This window comes from Argopecten irradians, chromosome 1, assembly GCF_041381155.1.
Source record: "Argopecten irradians isolate NY chromosome 1, Ai_NY, whole genome shotgun sequence".
Classification (NCBI taxonomy): Eukaryota; Metazoa; Mollusca; class Bivalvia; order Pectinida; family Pectinidae; genus Argopecten; species Argopecten irradians.
In genome coordinates this window covers 61,191,130-61,212,002 of record NC_091134.1, presented here as the reverse complement: position 1 = coordinate 61,212,002, position 20,873 = coordinate 61,191,130, and the positions used below count along the sequence as shown (strand labels likewise).

The following is a 20,873-nucleotide window of genomic DNA, read 5'->3' as shown; positions in this document are numbered from 1 at the left end:
AACATTTCTAATCAAATTCAGTTAAAATCCATTGGATGAAGAACCTTAAGACTATAGTTACTGTAGCAATTTAGAGGAATTATCTTATCTCAGCTTCCCCATATTTGGCCCAGGGGGAGGTCAGAACCAAGATTTATACAATTTCTGTTTGCCTAGGCCTGAAGGATGTTTTTGTACATAACCTGTACTTATAACATTTATACATGTGACCCAGCAAATGTGATATTAGGATGTAATAATCTATTGTAGATCTGACAAAATACAAATCAAGTGCTAAACATTACTCTAAAGCTTTGAAATGGTTGAAAAATTATAATATTTTCATCTCAGTAACCGTGAAATTAAGATTCCAAATTTAGTCGCCTGTCACGATCATGCAGTGGGACAGAAGGCATAATTCTAACATCCTACCACAGTCAATGCGTTGCTTGAAATTAAGCTCATAAAACAAGTCTAAATAATTTCAAATCATGTTTTAAACATTGGAAAACAGCATATGCTTAGTGGATAGATGATACCATTCATTGAATATGACCTAATTTATGCACCTGACCTAACCAATGTGACCCTAGGATGTAATCATCTTAAACAGGTCAAGTCAAGATCCTTATGCAGTACTAAACATCAATTTCAAGCAATCAAATCGGTGAAAAAATCTTAGTTTTCAGCAAAAATATTAAAGTTTTTAATGCTTAAATAGAATAAATGCTTAACTAGGTCACTGTGACCTACTTTTTGAACTTTTCATCAGTTTTCTGAACTGAACTTTACAAACCCAATATTTACATGCAAAATCTGCAAAAAAGTTTATCTCTATTCTAATATTTAATTAATTAGGACTTAAACAATGAAAATGTGAATTTCCACCGTTTGATCTTTGACCTCTGAAATTATCATGAGCATAGAAAAACATGGATATTCTGAATAGCATACAATATGCAGCTGACCCTAATGTATCTTCATGCAAAATAATTTGCTTATGACTGAGTGGCCGTAAAACAGCCCAAAGTGATACCCCTCCTTTGGTTACAATCTATGCAGATCTAGCAGCAAAGGAAAAATTAATAGACAGAGGGATAGATGATATTTCATGGCAACTATCTGGCCCTTCCGATCAGGTGAGCTAGATATAGATCTCAACTTTCTTTGTAAAAGCCATATTACTATGGTTATATAAGTTAGAAAGGGGTATGGCAGGCTAACGAAACCTCCAAACTCCTCACTCTGCTTTCTTCCACAATTTATCAAAATGATTGACCTTGTTCATAACAATTTTAATATTCAATAAAACTTCTTTAACTTAACATCAGCAGGACCATATCATGCATGAAACTTTTAGAGCTACCTGAAAGTTTAAATTACATTGAATTTATAGTAAAATGTTTAATCATGTCAGCAAAAAAATACTTTGTATCATATTAGGTCTTTAAGTAAAATATTAAGCTCTACTTAATGAGGCGTAATCCTATTAGTTTCCGCTAACAAATAATATATACACATTCCCAGAATACTTTACCTACCTGTGTGACCTCTCAACTTCAGAATCGGCATTGCAATACATATCGTCATACACATCTTCTTCTAAGTCAGACAAAAGTCCATACACTTCACCCAAAGCTGCTTCATACTGCAAATGATATATATCTTTTGTCAATTTCAGGCTCTAATGCCAATTCAATTGACCTTACAACATATATACAATATCAATTTACCTCAAGTGAACTAGGGGGCCAACCATTTGAACAATTTTGAATCCCCAACTCCATAGGATTGCTACCAATGCAATATGTGTACTATCTTATGTCTAGTTAGTTACTGGGAAGAAATCATTCTGGAAATAGACAAATTGATACCTTTGGCCCCGCCACTCAGCCTGATCTTTTGTATAATTTTCAGTTCCCACCTCTTAAGGATGCAATACTTGTCAAATTGGGATAAATTCTGACCAGCGGTTAAGTCGACTGTTGAAGGACAGAACCCACATTATGGTATAAGCTAATCTTGAGCTAACAATTATAATCCAATATCATTGTAGAACTACATGTCATTTATTACAGATAACATTATTTCATTTCAACAATTTCACCAAACCCTTAACGCGGTCATTTTAATGCCAACGCTGACACCAGGGTGATTCTATAAGCACCCCCCCCCCTCCTCTTCAAGAGGTGAGCTAAAAAGTATTTGATAGCCTATGGACTGATGTTACTGACTTGTTCATATCCTGGATATTCATACTTGATATTGGTATTGGTACAACAAAAGAGAGGTCCATGGGCCTTAACAGTCACCTGAGATATGATACAAAATGTAACAAAGATGTGTAAAAGCTATAATGGCCCCTAATGCACCCATCTGGCTTTAAACTAATGGGAGCATATAATTTTATATGGTGCCAAAAATGGCCCATCTGACTATTGACAAAATACAGCAGGCTTCCTGACAAAATACAGCAGGCTTCCTGACAAAATACAGCAGGCTTCCAAGTATACAGTATGTAGGACAAAACAACTTCACATCAATATGAAATAATCAAATAGACTGAAAATGTTCACCTTTTCTTCAACTAACAATTAAAGTATTACACATATACTAGTAATTCTCCAGTACAGTAGTTGTATATTTTTCCAATATTTGACAGCTGTGACCTTGAATAAAGGTTAAGGTCATTTGTTTGAACAAGCTTTGTAGCCTATTGTCCCAGCATGGCACAGTCCAAATAACCGGTCTCTAGGCCTCTTAGTTATTTTAAGTTGTTTAAAGATTTTCACTATTTTGACCCCTGTGACCTTGACATTCAGTCATTATCCCAGCATGTCACAGACCCAATATCAGGTTTCCTGGCCTCTTGGTTATTAACAAAAAAAAAACGTTAAAAGATTTTAGGTTATTTGACATATGTGACCTTAACCTTCATTCAAAGTCATTCATTAGAATAAACTTATTTAGTAGCCTTTTATCCCAGTATAATATAAGTCAAGTTTAAGGACGCTAAGTCTGCTACTTTTGGAGAAGAAATTATTTAAAGGGAAATGTTCATGTCAGATAGACGGACATATAAGCTCAATTGCTCTTTGGGCAGGTGAGCAAATAATGCTCAACGAGAGGCCCAAAGTGACTTAATGGTCATCTGACTGCTAATACAATATCTAGTTAAACTGAAATACACAGTAAGATTGTATCTGATTCATGTAATCTTGAAATGAAAATCAAGGTCATTCATTTAAACATACTTGGTTACAGTAGCTCTTCACCCAAGCATGCTTCAGACCCAATATCAGTACCCCGGCCTCTTAGTTATTCACAAAAAGTGATTAAAAGATTGAAGCCTATTTGACTCCTGTGACCTTGAAGGAAGGTCAAAGTCATTCATTCAACAGACTTAGTAGCCTTTCACCCCAACATGCTACAGACCCAATATCAGGTCTCATGGGCTCTTAGCAATTGAGAAGAAGTCTTTAATATTTTAGCCTTTTTGATTCCTGTGGCCTTGAATAAAGGTCAAGGTCATTTATTTGAACAAACTTGGTAGCCCTTTGTGCCAGCATGCAACAGGTCCAATTTGAGTAACCTGGGTCTTTTGGTTACAGAGATGAAGTTGTTTAAATATTTTAGCCTTTTTTACCCCTGTGACCTGAAATGAAGGTCAAGGTCATTCATTCGAACAAACTTGGTACCACTTTATGCCAGCATGCCGCAGGCCCAATATGAATATGCTGGGCCCTTTGTTTATTGAAAAGAAGTCATTTGAATTAAAAGTTTACACAAGGTGCATGACGATGGACACAACATGTATGACTATAAGCTATTATTATACCTCATTTTCATTTAGAATGTTCTGATTGGATTAAACTTGATCACATGATATTGCATAAGTTAGATGTTTCCCCGGAATTGGAAGGCGAGGGAAATAACCGCACGTGACCGGAAGTTGACGTCATCTGCAACGTCAACCAACAATGGCAATGCTGTTATTTATTTTTTGTAGCCCAACGAATATTTAACAACGTTGTTGTTGGGAAACATCTTCTTGGGTTCTTTTAACAGAGATTTTTTTTTCTTTTAATTTTGTTCGGTATAATAAAATAATTATGTTCCTATGTGTCCGGATACATCTAGAATTGTCTCCCTGGAAAGAGTTATTTTCTCTCGGGCTTCGCCCTCGAGAAAATAACTCTTTCCAGGGAGACAATTCTAGATGTATTCCTCCACAGAGGGCCATAATTGTTTATTATATTCAATTTGATCCCCTCCCCAGGGGATAAGCTGAGATCCCAGGACCAAGAAATTCACAATTTCTGAAAAGAACCTTATAATGATCCTTCTATATATGAAGAGTATTTGATCCTACTTCATAAGTAAATTGAGAAGACAACTTTTGAAATTCTAGTGAATTACAGCCTTTTTGACCGGCCCCACAGCCTCCTAGGGAAAGTGGCCACACAATTCACCATTTTCAATGGTCTTAATGCCTAAGAAGTTTTTTTTAATTTGCTTTTGTAGTTTTGGAGAAGTTTAAAATATCAATTGTTTAGGGACACAAGAAGACAGACAAAAGGCAATGATTTATACTTACAACGTCTTCTGGAGATTCTTTCTCTTGAGACATTAGACAGTATTCAGGATTAGCAGTGGGAATGTCATGATCATGGGAAGATGAAATCACTCTAAAAAAGAGTTTGAGACCATCTTCAATATAACATTCTAAACTACATACAAACATGTACTGATCAACAGCAAGTCAATTCAATGGCATGAAATTTATTTCACCTACTTTATTATACCCATTAACCAACATATCTTATATGTAGTTCAAAGTCTCATCCATCTACTAAAGTTTCAAGTAGACAATATATATAGCCATTTGAACTGAAATATAAACACTGATATAACTACACAAATGGTACTGAACAATTGTACTGGTTTTGGTATGAAACACTATGTCTCATCTAGATGAACCCCGTTTCCCAAGTACGATGCTTCAGTGTGCCTTATTATATAGAAGAAAGACCCTAAACAAGTGATTTTTTCATTAAATTGAGGTCACAATTCAATTCAAAATAGGTCACACTGACATAGTTTTGGTGACATACCATATCACCTGGATGGACCAATGGGGGTGATAATCAGGTGGAGAAGATGGTATAGGCCTCTTTAGTACAGAGACAAAATACTAAATATTCTTTTCAGACTTAAATGAAAGTCAAGGTTATTTACTTGAACCAACTCAGTCTTAAAAATACGCTACTGAGCCAATAAAAGGACTTAATATGTCAATCATTGTTGTTCATTATTTTCTTATATTAGCATTTTTATATTTTCAAATGATGTGATAAACTCGCTGGTATTGAATTATGCTTTTAAATTGACTCCATTAAATTGAAGTAATTTTTACAACTAAGACTTACTCATAATCATCACCTCCTGCCCCAAAAAAGGCATACTGACGTGGTACTGGACTCTATCAAAAAAGGAAAACAAAATATCTAAAATTTTCAATTAATTCAAAATCTAAACCCATTAAACACTATTGAACTTGTTCATATAAGCAAGTCACTATATTAATTTTATTTTTTAATTACATACTACAAAATTAATGTATTATCACAATTGACCCCAGAAGTGCACAGTATGCTTCAAAAATTGAAAGAAATAAGACGGCCATTAATTTCATAACATAATTGCACACAGTAAGCCATAAATCAATTTGCAAATTAAAGAAATCAAAACAAGAAATGATTTAATTTGGTTTTTCATATATTTGTCTCCATCTAATTTGAGGTATGTGAAATTGAGGCTTCAAAACTGGGGGAGAGGAACTGATAGGGGTAGGGTGCTTACTGGGTCAAATACAGAAGTCAGATATAAAATTTTGGTTCCCCCTTTTCAAGGCATTTAAGTTCAATTACCCTGAATTTAAATCTTTTAATAAAATTTTCTTTACTAAATACAGACTGAAAACATGATTACCCTATACCGACACAATAAGCGCCCCTCCCCGTTTTTGAAGTCTCAAATTCACTTACCACGAATCAAATGCAGACTGAAAATATAAGAACTGTGAAGTTTTCTTTCCTTGATTTCTTTTACAAAATAGTGATTTATGGCCTTACTTTAATCTCCTCCCTGGTACATGCAATAATTTTATGAAAAGCGTGTCCAAATTTGGATTTATTATATAAGTAGCCCTTCATTGTTAAGTGCAGGGCATTTTTTTGGATTGGTGTATGATAGTTTTTTTTTCAAGAGTTTGTTTAGCCACGATTTGTGCAATGTTTCCAATCATAAAGTATCCTGTTTGTTTATTGAGTGTTGCACATAATAAACAGAACAATAAATTGCTTGTAAAGGCTAAATAATCAATCTTATTATGGTCAATTTCCAGATGTTACCTTTCTATCACTTTCACCCTTCTTTTCTTCTTCTTCCTATCAAGAGACAAAACTTATCTAATTATCAGTTTATATTCAAAAATAAAGTAAAGAGAAAAGTATTGAAATCATCTAAACAAGAGGCCAAGAGGGCCTGTATCGCTCACCTGGTTTGTAATGCCAAGTAAGGTTCTGATTACAGGTTCATTGTTTCTTTTCTGAAGTAAATTTAGATATTTACTAATTTCCCCATTAGGCTCCACTTATTCTGCTTTACAGCCAAAATTTATAAACAGTCTGTTCCCCTTCCTCAAAAGATGTTTCTAGCCAAATTTAATGCAGAACTCTATGACTAGTAGCGATTTAAAGGAATTACCTCTATTTCTCCTATTAAACCTCGCCCCTCCTGCCCCAGGGGGTCAGAGCCAATAACTATACAAACTCTTAGAGGATGTTTCTGGCCAAATTTGGTTACAATCCATGAAGAATATTATGACATGCATCGATTTAAATGATTGACCTCTATTTACCTTATCTTTTGTCTACACAATATCACATCTCAACCTCATTTACCTGATCTTCTATCTACATAAACAATATCACATCTCTACCTCATTTACCTTACCTTCTGTCTATATAAACAATATCACATCTCTACCTCATTTACCTGATCTTCTATCTACATAAACAATATCACATCTCTACCTCATTTACCTGATCTTCTGTCTACATAAACAATATCACATCTCTACCTCATTTACCTGATCTTCTGTCTACATAAACAATATCACATCTCTACCTCATTTACCTGATCTTCTGTCTACATAAACAATATCACATCTCTACCTCATTTACCTGATCTTCTGTCTACATAACATATCACACACCTCATTATGATCTTCTGTCTACATAAACATATACATCTCTACCTCATTAACCTGATCTTCTGTCTACATAAACAATATCACATCTCTTCCTCATTTACCTGATCTTCTGTCTACATAAACAATATCACATCTCAACCTCATTTACCTGATCTTCTGTCTACATAAACAATATCACATCTCTACCTCATTTACCTGATCTTCTGTCTACATAAACAATATCACATCTCTACCTCATTTACCTGATCTTCTGTCTACATAAACAATATCACATCTCAACCTCATTTACTTGATCTTCTGTCTACATAAACAATATCACATCTCTACCTCATTTACCTGATCTTCTGTCTACATAAACAATATCACATCTCTACCTCATTAACCTGATCTTCTGTCTACATAAACAATATCACATCTCTACCTCATTTACCTGGTCTTCTGTCTACATAAACAATATCACATCTCTACCTCATTTACCTGATCTTCTGTCTACATAAACAATATCACATCTCTACCTCATTTACCTGATCTTCTGTCTACATAAACAATATCACATCTCTACCTCATTTACCTGACCTTCTGTCTACATAAACAATATCACATCTCTACCTCATTTACCTGACCTTCTGTCTACATAAACAATATCACATCTCTACCTCATTTACCTGACCTTCTGTCTACATAAACAATATCACATCTCTACCTCATTAACCTGATCTTCTGTCTACATAAACAATATCACATCTCTACCTCATTTACCTGATCTTCTATCTACATAAACAATATCACATCTCTACCTCATTAACCTGGTCTTCTGTCTACATAAACAATATCACATCTCTACCTCATTAACCTGATCTTCTGTCTACATAAACAATATCACACCTCTACCTCATTTACTTGATCTTCTGTCTACATAAACAATATCACACCTCTACCTCATTTACTTGATCTTCTGTCTACATAAACAATATCACATCTCTTCCTCATTTACCTGATCTTCTGTCTACATAAACAATATCACATCTCTACCTCATTTACTTGATCTTCTGTCTACATAAACAATATCACACCTCTACCTCATTTACTTGATCTTCTGTCTACATAAACAATATCACATCTCTACCTCATTTACCTGATCTTCTGTCTACATAAACAATATCACACCTCTACCTCATTTACCTGATCTTCTGTCTACATAAACAATATCACATCTCTACCCCATTTACCTGATCTTCTGTCTACAAAAACAATATCACATCTCTTCCTCATTTACCTTATCTTCTGTCTACAAAAACAATATCACATCTCTACCTCATTTACCTTATCTTCTGTCTACATACACAATATCACATCTCTACCTCATTTACCTGATCTTCTGTCTACATAAACAATATCACATCTCTTCCTCATTTACCTGATCTTCTGTCTTCATAATATCACATCTCTTCCTCATTTACCTGATCTTATGTCTACAACAAGAGGCCCAAAGGGCCTTAACGGTCATCTGACTACCTTGGCAATAGTAAAATTAATTATATATGGTGTCACTTTGTCAGGACCATGTCAGGATCATTTTCAATTTCTTTCAACAAATTTTATTTCAAACAAGAGGCCCAAGGGCCTTAACATATAGGAAATTAATTAGATAGAGTGTCATGGTAGCCAGCTTCGATTTGTGATCAACCAGAGATGTAACAATACTTTGTCGGGCCCATGTCAGGATCATTTCATGCAAGTTTCAGCCAAATCGCACCGGTAGAACTTGAGAAGAAGTTCGAAATATGTTTTCAAGATGGCGGCTGTGGCTGCCATCTTGGGTTTCGTATCAACCTAAAAAATAACAACACTTTGTCAGGACCATGTCAGGATCATTTCATGCAAGTTTCAGTCAAACCGCACCGGTAGAACTTGAGAAGAAGTTCAAAATGTGTTTTCAAGATGGCGGCTGTGGTGGCCATCTTGGATTTCGGATCGACCCGAAAAATAACAACACTTTGTCGGGACCATGCCAGGATCATTTCATGCAAGTTTCAGTCAAATCGCACCAGTAGAACTTGAGAAGAAGTTCAAAATGTGTTTTCAAGATGGCGGCTGTGGCGGCCATCTTGGATTTCGGATCGACCCGAAAAATAACAACACTTTGTTTGGACCATGTCAGGATCATTTCATGCAAGTTTCAGTCAAATCGCACCGGTAGAACTTGAGAAGAAGTTCAAAATGTGTTTTCAAGATGGCGGCTGTGGCGGCCATCTTGGATTTCGGATCGACCCGAAAAATAACAACACTTTGTCGGGACCATGTCAGGATCATTTCATGCAAGTTTCAGCCAAATCGCACCGGTAGAACTTGAGAAGTTCAAAATGTGTTTTAAAGATGGCGGCTGTGGCGGCCATCTTGGATTTCGGATCGACCCGAAAAATAACAACACTTTGTCGGGACCATGTCAGGATCATTTCATGCAAGTTTCAGCCAAATCGCACCGGTAGAACTTGAGAAGTTCAAAATGTGTTTTCAAGATGGCGGCTGTGGCGGCCATCTTGGATTTGGGATCGACCCGAAAAATAACAACACTTTGTCGGGACCATGTCAGGATCATTTCATGCAAGTTTCAGCCAAATCGCACCAGTAGAACTTGAGAAGAAGTTCAAAATGTGTTTTCAAGATGGCGGCTGTGGCTGCCATCTTGGATTTCGGATCGACCCGAAAAATAACAACACTTTGTCAGGACCATGTCAGGATCATTTCATGCAATTTTCAGCCAAATCGCACCAGTAGAACTTGAGAAGAAGTTCAAAATGTGTTTTCAAGATGGCGACTGTGGCGGCCATCTTGGATTTCGGATCGACCCGAAAAATAACAACACTTTGTCAGGACCATGTCAGGATCATTTCATGCAAGTTTCAGCGCACCAGTAGAACTTTAGAAGAAGTTCAAAATGTGTTTTCAAGATGGTGGCTGTGGCGGCCATCTTGGATTTCGGATCGACCTGAAAATTAACAACACTTTGTCGGGACCATGTCAGGATCATTTCATGCAAGTTTCAGTCAAATCGCACCGGTAGAACTTGAGAAGAAGTTCAAAATGTGTTTTCAAGATGGCGGCTGTGGCGGCCATCTTTGATTTCGGATCGACCCGAAAAATAACAACACTTTGTCGGGACCATGTCAGGATCATTTCATGCAAGTTTCAGCCAAATTGCACTGGTAGAACTTGAGAAGAAGTTCAAAATGTGAAAAGTTAACGCACGGCGGACGGCGGACGGCGGACGATGACGGATGAAACATGATGACTATAGGTCATCCTGACCCTTCGGGTCAGATGACCTAAAAACAATATCACATCTCTACCTCATTTCCTGATCTTCTGTCTACATAAACAATATCACATCTCTACCTCATTTACTTGATCTTCTGTCTACATAAACAATATCACATCTCTACCTCATTTACCTGATCTTCTGTCTACATAAACAATATCACATCTCTACCTCATTTACTTGATCTTCTGTCTACATAAACAATATCACATCTCTACCTCATTTACCTGATCTTCTGTCTACATAAACAATATCACATATCTACCTCATTTACCTGATCTTCTGTCTACATAAACAATATCACATCTCTAACTCATTTACCTGATCTTATGTCTACATAAACAATATCACATCTCTACCTCATTAACCTGGTCTTCTGTCTACATAAACAATATCACATCTCTACCTCATTAACCTGGTCTTCTGTCTACATAAACAATATCACATCTCTACCTCATTAACCTGGTCTTCTGTCTACATAAACAATATCACATCTCTACCTCATTTACCTGATCTTCTGTCTACATAAACAATATCACATCTCTTCCTCATTTACCTGATCTTCTGTCTACATAAACAATATCACATCTCAGCCTCATTTACCTGATCTTCTGTCTACATAAACAATATCACATCTCTACCTCATTAACCTGATCTTCTGTCTACATAAACAATATCACATCTCTACCTCATTTACCTGATCTTCTGTCTACATAAACAATATCATATCACTACCCATTTTTACTAAACTTCTGTCTACATAAACAATATCACATCTCTACCTCATTAACCTGATCTTCTGTCTACATAAATAATATCACATCTCTACCTCATTTACCTGATCTTCTGTCTACATAAACAATATCACATCTCTACCTCATTTACCTGATCTTCTGTCTACATAAACAATATCACATCTCTACCTCATTTACTTGATCTTCTGTCTACATAAACAATATCACATCTCTACCCCATTTACCTGATCTTCTGTCTACATAAACAATATCACATCTCTACCTCATTTACCTGACCTTCTGTCTACATAAACAATATCACATCTCAGCCTCATTTACCTGATCTTCTGTCTACATAAACAATATCACATCTCTTCCTCATTTACCTGATCTTCTGTCTACATAAATAATATCACACCTCTACCTCATTTACTTGATCTTCTGTCTACATAAACAATATCACACCTCTACCTCATTTACTTGATCTTCTGTCTACATAAACAATATCACATCTTAGCCACCTTAAGGTACATCCATACAATAATTGATGTATTACTTACATGTTCACCGGTATCATCTGTCGAATAACTGGTGGATTCCTGAGAATAAATCAGAATTCTGTATGTCTATGAAAAGTATATACTTTTGGACAGTTCCAACAAAGTGGTTAATTAAGGTTTTGTGTCTCAATTGTATGACATTAATATTAAGTTATGAAATATGTGTATAACTGACAACCTTACGGAAACACAAGGCTCAGAGGTTTTTTTTTCTTTTTGTTTTTTATTTACATTACATCTTTGGATATACCGACTAAGTAATTGTGAAGTATTTAATATTACAATTAAAACTTACAAATTGATTTAAATGTCAGATATTGCTCTCATTACATAATTATTCGGCAGAAACAAACTACATTGTATGGTCATTTACGTCAGATAACAGGGTTAAGTTTCATGAACACAATAAAATCGCTCACCTGGTACCTGGTAATCATAGTGCATGCTTAAGATATCAGAGAGTAAATGAGATTATCTATGTACAATCTTTTTTCCATAAAAACTGCTATGGAATCATGTGGTGTGTCAAATTATAGATATCCATGTGTTACAACAATTCACCAAGTTTGAAGAAAATTATCCAAAATTTAACAACAAGCTTAGTCATTGGCTACATTATAAAACCTGTGTACAGTGACCTGTTTACCTTGGCAACCAAATTTTTTATAAGATAAAACCTGCATACACATCTACACATGGCCCTGCCAGCGTTGCTGCCAAGTTTCACTGAAATTGATTCAATAAATAAGGTGGAAGTGTCTGGACATTTTTTTCTACGGACAGGTGGGGATCGTTGATTCAAGAATACTGCCCTCCTCCCCCCTACTAAAAATGTGCCTATGGTCTGAAGTTAGGGCTGAAACGATTAGTCGAATAATCGGAGGCGATTAGATTAATGAAGCTAATTGCTGATAATCGATTAAAGATTTTATTAATCGTTAATCGTAACATGCATAGCCAGTGCATTGTAAGCTGACTAAACACGTTGACAGATCATGGATTTCTGAGTAAGCCATTCCGACTGGAGTTTCATCTCTTTATGTACATGTTTTGAACTCAACAAAGCATATATGATGTGAGAAATACTTGTTAAATTACGTCTCTGTGGAAGTTAAAGTCATTAATCAATGAAAAAGTGGATGTCATGAGAAAGCTTGCAACACGCTGTTCGCCAATTTTCACTAGCGATCGACTCCATGTTGTTACGTCACGGAGGCCTAATCGCCGCCGGGACGCTCGGGAGCGGAAGGAGCAGTAATCTTGAACATTTAGATTTTACTATTGCATGTGTTTATCATATAAAAAGAATGTTTTTGTTCATATTCTAATTGAATATAAGAGTTGTTGATTTATTTTGTTTTTTTGATCACGGAAATAAAAAAGTTCATTGACGAAAATTTGGTCATGTTGCTCCGTGGCGATCCAGATTTGGTTGATTAGTCGTACGTGTGAAGGTCACGTCAAAACAGCGGGTTAGCAGACTTGATTTAAACGATGTTACGGAAGACAATACAGGAACGGAATTCAGAGCTTATTTGGGATAAAATACGTTTGTTTTGTCAATAAATCTATTCTTATTTGTTGCAGAGATTTAAATATCATTGGGATATTGGTAGGCTTATATTATATAAGGCATGTCCTCTGTCATATTATACGGTAGGTGTTATTATTAGTTGATAACAAAACATGGCGGACGTTTTCAGTAGTCAGTAGTGAAACAATATAGTTGCCTTCAATTCAAACGATTAATCGATTAGTAATCGATTACATGAGACCAAATAATTGAATACAAAAATTACTAATCGTTTCAGCCCTATCTGAAGTAAATTTGTCTTACAAGCCTTACTAATAACCTTTTAGTAATCTGAAGGCTTGATTATATCTAAAAACACACTTACATCATCAGAATCTAGAGCTGCTTCAAAATCATTTGGGGTGATGTCGAGGCGAAGGAATGAACAAACATTTTCTCGCACTTCATCCAAGAGTTCATAGATATCCGGAGCACATGTCATTTCTTCATCCTATTATTAATCAGACAAGTACATCACCACTATTACAAGTCAACACACAATGATTTTGTCAGCCTTTTATAAACAGCTCATATGTAAAGATATAACAAAATACCTTGTTAGAAGAAAATATTATCTCATTTCTATAAATGTCTTTCTATTATTATAATCAGAAAATTTCAGACTTTTTGTACTAAAGTATTCAAGATTGTTTTAAAACTAAAGCTATAATAATGCAATAGAAACAACAGAGTTGTTTCATAGGGGGCATAGTACAAAATAACCTACTGTGACATTTATTTAGAAATATCCATAATGTGGTTGTTTCTATATATATATATTGATAGGAAGAGCAGAACGGCCAAAAGTACAACAAAATACAAACTCTTAACTTCAAAGTTACATTTTTGAAATTAAGTTTTCTCTCAGACCTTTTCACGTTTTTCCACTGCGATGAAGCTAGTTAGTGAAGTCACTATACAGAACTCTTTGCTAAGCTTTATAACATAGCCTTTTAGGTCCATCTTCATTCTCTGAAATAAAAACATTAATTCAGACGGTCAAACTATGTATACAAAAGTTAATGTCAATGAGATGTTCTATAACAAGAGCAAATTTAGGGGGGGGTGTAACCACAAGCCTTCAACCTCTGGGTCGTGAATTCGAATTGCTAGGTACTGACTGCTGGTCAGTGGTTTTTCTCCGGGTATTCTGACTTTCTTCCATCAATAAACCTAGCACATTCCAAAACTCAAGCATTCTACAGGCCCATGTTTATATCAACTGCCAAGGCCTTGGACATCGAGTTAACAATCCTTATTAAAACTTAAAACTTACTTCATTCCTGTAATCATGAATTAATTTTCAAAGCCATTCATTTTAAGAAATAATAAGGCTATTGGCCTATATGTAACTTAGAAGAAGGTGTCCAAAGATTGTCTATTTAACCCTTAAAACACAGTTTAATATAGTGTAAACCCTTTTGTTCCTTTTGTGTTACATTTCATGGAAGGCACAGAATGTACCCTTAACTGGTCTATAAGAGACCTGTAGCCGGTATATATTAAGATTTTGGACCGCTGCCCGGTTTATATGTGATCCTTTTTTGGACAATCACTTATAAACCAGTTACTAGGTAAATCCTGTGTGCAGCTCAAAGTGTCAAGGCTTAGAAGATTCCAGAAGAGTTTCAAAACACTTTTATAAGAAATACATGTTTGTGTCTTGAACAACATACACATATGTTGAACTAAACTTTTCCAAACCAATGGTATTAAAATACCACACACAACAGTATAGAAATATAAACCACAGTTGATAAAGTAATATTCTTAAAAAGACATCTTACCTGTTGATTTAGACCATCTGGGGAGAGCAGTCCATCCTCCCAATCACGAATGATTGCTTTGGCTGCCAAACGGTGTAAAATCTGTAACATCAAAATGTTAGTGGAAATTCCCTGAATCTGTACAAACATCTTAAAACTGAAACTAAAAATCAACATATCATGCTTAAATCAAGGAAAGTCACATGTGAGTCCTTTGTTTTACTTTTCCAAGTACATGTACATGTTACAAACTGGAAACGGGACATTGACAGATTATGGGAGAATTACTTTTTCTAGTACAGATCTAAGAAAAACTAGCAAACTGGATCATAGGAGACTACTAGGATCTTACATGGGTCTGTCAAGTGGACAGGGATATCTCAACCCGAGTGAAAGATTTTGGCCGGTCAACCCGAGGCTTGTCCACTTGACAGACCCATGTTTGATTCTTTTTCTCCCATACTTTGTAGAAAAAATGATGAAATTCCAGTTGGTTTTCAGCTTTTTCATCGCGCCATTATCGCAGGAATGTTGTTATGCGTCAATATTGATGACGTCATCTACAATGCACGCCGCAGTTACGCCACATGTATTGATGCCGTCACGTTATTGTTTAGCACTTGTGAGCTGTCTTACCTTTCCTTTGGTGACATATCGGTCAGATTTGGTCACTAAAGCTGCTATTTCCTGGTCGCCTATTTCAGCAGTCAATGTTGCCTGCAGAAGAAACAAAACATTTTCTTAATAGAACCTTAAATGTTGCGATGGAATCAGTTTACAGACAATCTATACAGAGTTGGCGGGTAATTTCTTATATAAGCACTGCATCACCTGTATATGACTGGTGAGTAATGTCAGGTGTGGTTCACACAATGCCCAGAAAACTATCATCAGTAGACATCACAAATACACTTAATTACAATATTAATACTTCTTTTCTAAATAATATTTTATGCAGTCAGAAACCAGTATTGCCAACAACCTCTGATGAGGTCAAATCAGGTGATCACCCTTGAAAAAACGGGTGAAAGGGTCAAAACAAGGGTCATTTGAGTGAAATTTTAAACACTTTTTTAAAGCCTAGAATATGCATATATTTATGATATTCATATTGTTATTCAATAATATTTATGAATATTTTTGTAATAATGAAATTAATATCTGATAATTAATAAAGAAAATTATTAAAAAATCTTTTAAATATTTATTAAATAAATCCGGATTTTTGTCTGGTTTCACTATTGTCTTTGACTAAACAAAATGGCAGCCATTATGATTAGCTTGTCTGCCTACTTCAACAGCTAGGATACCGTTCACGTGACTATGTTTTATTTATGTGAGTAAATCTTGAAGAGTTTTGAAAAGATTATTACTGATTTTGAAGAGTATTAAATGGCCATGTCTGATTTTGCTAGCTGGCTCTTGCTAAAAACGATCATAGACATTGTGATGCATGACTGAATAGATTAATTGCTACAATTTCACACCTTTATGAAAGTTTGTGTAAACACAAACATAGCTACCTGCATTATACAAAGGCCGATATGAGTCTAAAGCCCTGAGATGTAATTAAAATTGCGCTTATGGCTTTATCTGACGTGATTTTTGTGAGCTTTTTGACACTTTTGTACAAGTGCTGAAAATCAAGTTATTTGATGACCAGACGGGTCAATCAGGTTATGCATTCTAAAATGTCTAAAAAAACGGGTCAACCCGGAGAAATCGAGTGAGTTGGCAATACTGAGTAACCAGTTTGTTTTACATAGAACTGTATAACATATGACAGTTACATGTTATTAAAGGGTTGTCAACTTCTGACTCCCAAAGGCTTACAGGAAATCATAGACAAACAACTTACACTGGAACAGTTCTTTACAAATCCGTAAACAACCATCCTTGATCCACTAAACAGAGCTGTGATTTGATTGGGTGCTTGTTTTGGAGGCGGGGCACCATCTTCCTGTTGCCAAGAGACAGCAACTGATGTCAAACCAGGCTGACCCGCCTTAGCAATCTGTGACTTCACCTGGAAACAGATATAATGATGTACATGTAGTATTGTATATATTTTAGCAAGAGATCTGAGGGATCTTATGGTTCATAACTGAATAATGTGATATCGGTTAAATCAAGGACCTATATATATCAGCTATACTTTTTTCATTTCTCTCCTGTTTTGGTTTTCATATGACCCTAAAATGGAGTACATGTATAAACAATACTAAGGTAAGGACAATGGGAGCAAACTTGTAATATTAGACCATAAATAATCCAACATCTTTTGAGATGTGGTTATTGTGGAAACATTTAATACTTAAATTATCAAAACTAAGATAGCCACCTGCAGTTGGCTTTGTTTTCTAAATCAATTCCAAAATGGAATACACACACCTAGAGATCAATAGGGATATAGAAACACACAGTATTTTGAGAAGAAGCAATAACAAACTTGAATTGTTAAAAACTCTTGGAAAAGATACTTTCAGAACTTTTGAGAACAATTTCAGAGAACTATAGCTGGCAAAAAAGATATGACTTAACTCATCATCTGATGATGCTGGGCTTAAAAACACAAGTGAATGAATTAAGCTCCTTAGGTCTATTATCACATAGCAGAATGTGTAATTGGAGCAAAAATTTACAATGTAATTATAGAACTTTCGTTAACATTGCTGTTGGACTGCTTAGCAGGACTATTACTTTATCATGTTTCTTTATAAAAGAATAAAAATTTCATTCTCAACAAGACTTTATACTTTCAAACTTCCAAGTTTTATAGAAATACAGTTTACCTTGCCTTCCCATTTTGATTTTGCTTTACTATCAAATCCCTCAAAGGCACCTGCCCCAACGCGAGCAAGAGCTCCAAGCAAGTGGCGATTCATTACACTGCTGTTGATAAAAATATGAAAAATATGAGAAATAAGATGTAGTAATTAGTGAAAACCACATTGCCTTAACAAGAGATCCCAGAGGGATCTTGGCGCCCACCAAAGAATTATCTATGTCTGACAATGGAAAGAGGGATCTTTTCCCTGCTTTTCAAACTTTTTCAAACACACTACATATAAAATTTGAGATAGATCGCTATAGTACTTTCTAAGAAATAGTGGTAACAAACTTCAACGATGAAATCCAAGATGGCGGCTGTGCAGCCATCTTGTTGACCTAATAGTTACAAAATGCAATATGCACAACTAGGGCCCTAGGGGAACCTGCATATACAATTTGAGAGAGATCCCTTCAGTACTTTTTTAGAAATAGCAATAACAAACTTTAACTATCAAAATCCAAGATGGCTGCCAGGTGGCCATCTTGTTGACCGATCGGTCCCAAAACACAATATGCACAACTAGGGACCTAGGGGTACCTACATATGAAATTTGAGACAGATCCCTTCAATACTTTCTGAGAAAAAGCAATAAAAAACTTTAACTATAAAAATCCATGATAGCTGCATGGCAGCCATCTTGTTGACCGATCGGTCCCAAAATGCAATATGCACAACTAGGGCCCTAGGGGAACATACATATGAAATTTGAGAAAGATCCCTTCAGTACTTTCTGAGAAATAGCGGTAACAAACTTTAACTATAAAAATCCAAGATGGTCGCATGTCAGCCATCTTGTTGACCGATCGGTCCCAAAATGCAATATGCACAACTAGGGTCCTAGGGGAACCTACATATAAAATTTGAGAAAGATCCCTTCAGCACTTTTTGAGAAATAGCGGTAACAAACTTTAACTACCAAAATCAAAGATGGCCGCCTGTTGGCCATCTTGTTGACCGATCGGTCCCAAAATGCAATATGCACAACTAGGGTCCTAGGGGAACCTACATATAAAATTTGAGAAAGATCCCTTCAGCACTTTTTGAGAAATAGCGGTAACAAACTTTAACTACCAAAATCAAAGATGGCCGCCTGTTGGCCATCTTGTTGACCGATCGGTCCCAAAATGCAATATGCACAACTAGGGTCCCAGGGGAACCTACATATGAAATTTGAGAAAGATCCCTTCAGTACTTTCTGAGAAATAGCGGTAATAAACTTCAACTATCAAAATCCAAGATGGCCGCCTGTCGGCCATATTTTTGACCGAACGGTCCCAAAATGCAATATGCACAACTAGGGCCATAGGGGAACCTACATATAAAATTTGAGAAAGATCCCTTCTGCACTTTTTGAGAAATAGCGGTAACAAACTTTAACTACCAAAATCCAAGATGGCCACCTGTCGGCCATCTTGTTGACCGATCCGTCCCAAAATGCAAAATGCACAACTAGGGTCCTAGGGGAACCTACATATAAAATTTGAGAAAGATCCCTTCTGCACTTTTTGAGAAATAGCGGTAACAAACTTTAACTACCAAAATCCAAGATGGCCACCTTGCAGCCATCTTGTTAACTGATCAGTCCCAAAATGCAATATGCACAACTAGGGCCATAGGGGAACCTACATATGAAATTTGAGAAAGATCACTTCAGTACTTTCTGAGAAATAGCGGTAACAAGAATTGTTAACGGACGGACGGACGGAAAGAAGGACGGACGGACGGACGACGGACCACAGACAAAAGGTGATTTAAATAGCCCACCATCTGATGATGGTGGGCTAAAAATCCAAAAAGGTGGTGATTTTAAGGAGGGGAGACATTCAATACCAAGATAACTTTAAAATTGCCAGGTAAGTACACTACATGGCCTTTTCCTGCAGATGAAAAAATGTGAAATATGTACAATCAATTTACGAATCAAATTAAATCACATGCACGTGAAATCACTAAAACATCATCCTCACTAAAACTGACTAGTGATTGGGAAGTCAATATCATATTTGGTTATCGTAGTAAAACTTATTAGAAAACTGAAATCCAACAGTAATGGCCCTGACCCCATATAGTTGACCCCTTAGCTGTAGTTAGTAGTAAATGACTAGTAACCCCTGCAAATACTCCTGTATACCAATTTTTACTGAAATGGGACAATTTTTGTTTTAGTTTTAGACATATAGATGGACACTAAGGTTACTATTGGTCTCCCACATCAGTCTAATTACTAAATACTATTGAATCAATATTCTAAGTCTACTACCCAAATTTTCCAATGATAAGTGTTGAATTTTTTAAAGAATGATTTGTTTCAGACCTGACACCAAAGGTGAACACCCGTGTATGTTGGGAGTTTTTGTGTACTGTATCCATGGTAACATCTTTGTGGTTGATATGTCCATCAGACACAAGGAAAATATTCCGTAATGCATTCTCCGGCTTTAAAAGGTAAAATGAGTGCAGAGGTCGGTACAGATCTGTATTTCCCATGTTAGCATCTACAGACTGCAATTGAAATAGAAATAAAATATAAAATTTATTTAGCTACTTTCCAATTTTAAGTAATGCATGCTAGCAGACCAGGAAGAAAATGTAAAGGTAGCCTAAGCACGTAACACATCAATTTCAGAAATATAACAACCAATATTTGCACTTCTGTGACTGAAACATGAAGCTGATTAATTAATTTTTCGATATTATGCAATGGACATGTAAATATACCCTTTACATATATAGAGAATACATGGTTAGTATCTTACAACACAAGATTTATTTTGGTGTGAGACTTAAGAAAGCCGAGATGACAAGGCTGTGCCAAGTCATCTTGGCTTTCCGT

The 20,873-nt window shown here is 35.8% G+C and overlaps 1 protein-coding gene across 8 annotated transcripts in view; it reads right to left on the bottom strand.

Annotated features, from left to right (window-relative positions):
• LOC138336365 (protein mono-ADP-ribosyltransferase PARP4-like) overlaps positions 1-20,563 on the bottom strand; it is a 46,925-nt gene extending 26,362 nt beyond the window's left edge. For 7 of the 8 annotated variants that reach the window (XM_069285829.1, XM_069285876.1, XM_069285853.1 and 4 more), the window contains exons 1-12: positions 20,355-20,563; positions 18,000-18,099; positions 17,066-17,233; positions 15,844-15,924; positions 15,229-15,309; positions 14,312-14,413; positions 13,767-13,892; positions 11,869-11,907; positions 6,393-6,428; positions 5,409-5,461; positions 4,577-4,667; positions 1,521-1,627 (exon numbers count right to left, since the gene is read on the bottom strand). In XM_069285829.1, the coding sequence (XP_069141930.1) occupies positions 1,521-1,627; positions 4,577-4,667; positions 5,409-5,461; positions 6,393-6,428; positions 11,869-11,907; positions 13,767-13,892; positions 14,312-14,413; positions 15,229-15,309; positions 15,844-15,924; positions 17,066-17,233; positions 18,000-18,099; positions 20,355-20,527 (1,157 nt within the window). In that variant the 5' untranslated portion in view covers positions 20,528-20,563. The remainder of the gene's footprint in view (positions 1-1,520; positions 1,628-4,576; positions 4,668-5,408; positions 5,462-6,392; positions 6,429-11,868; positions 11,908-13,766; positions 13,893-14,311; positions 14,414-15,228; positions 15,310-15,843; positions 15,925-17,065; positions 17,234-17,999; positions 18,100-20,354) is intronic. The other variant, XM_069285844.1, reaches the window with a different exon arrangement.
• Between the last annotated feature and the right edge of the window lie 310 nt (positions 20,564-20,873).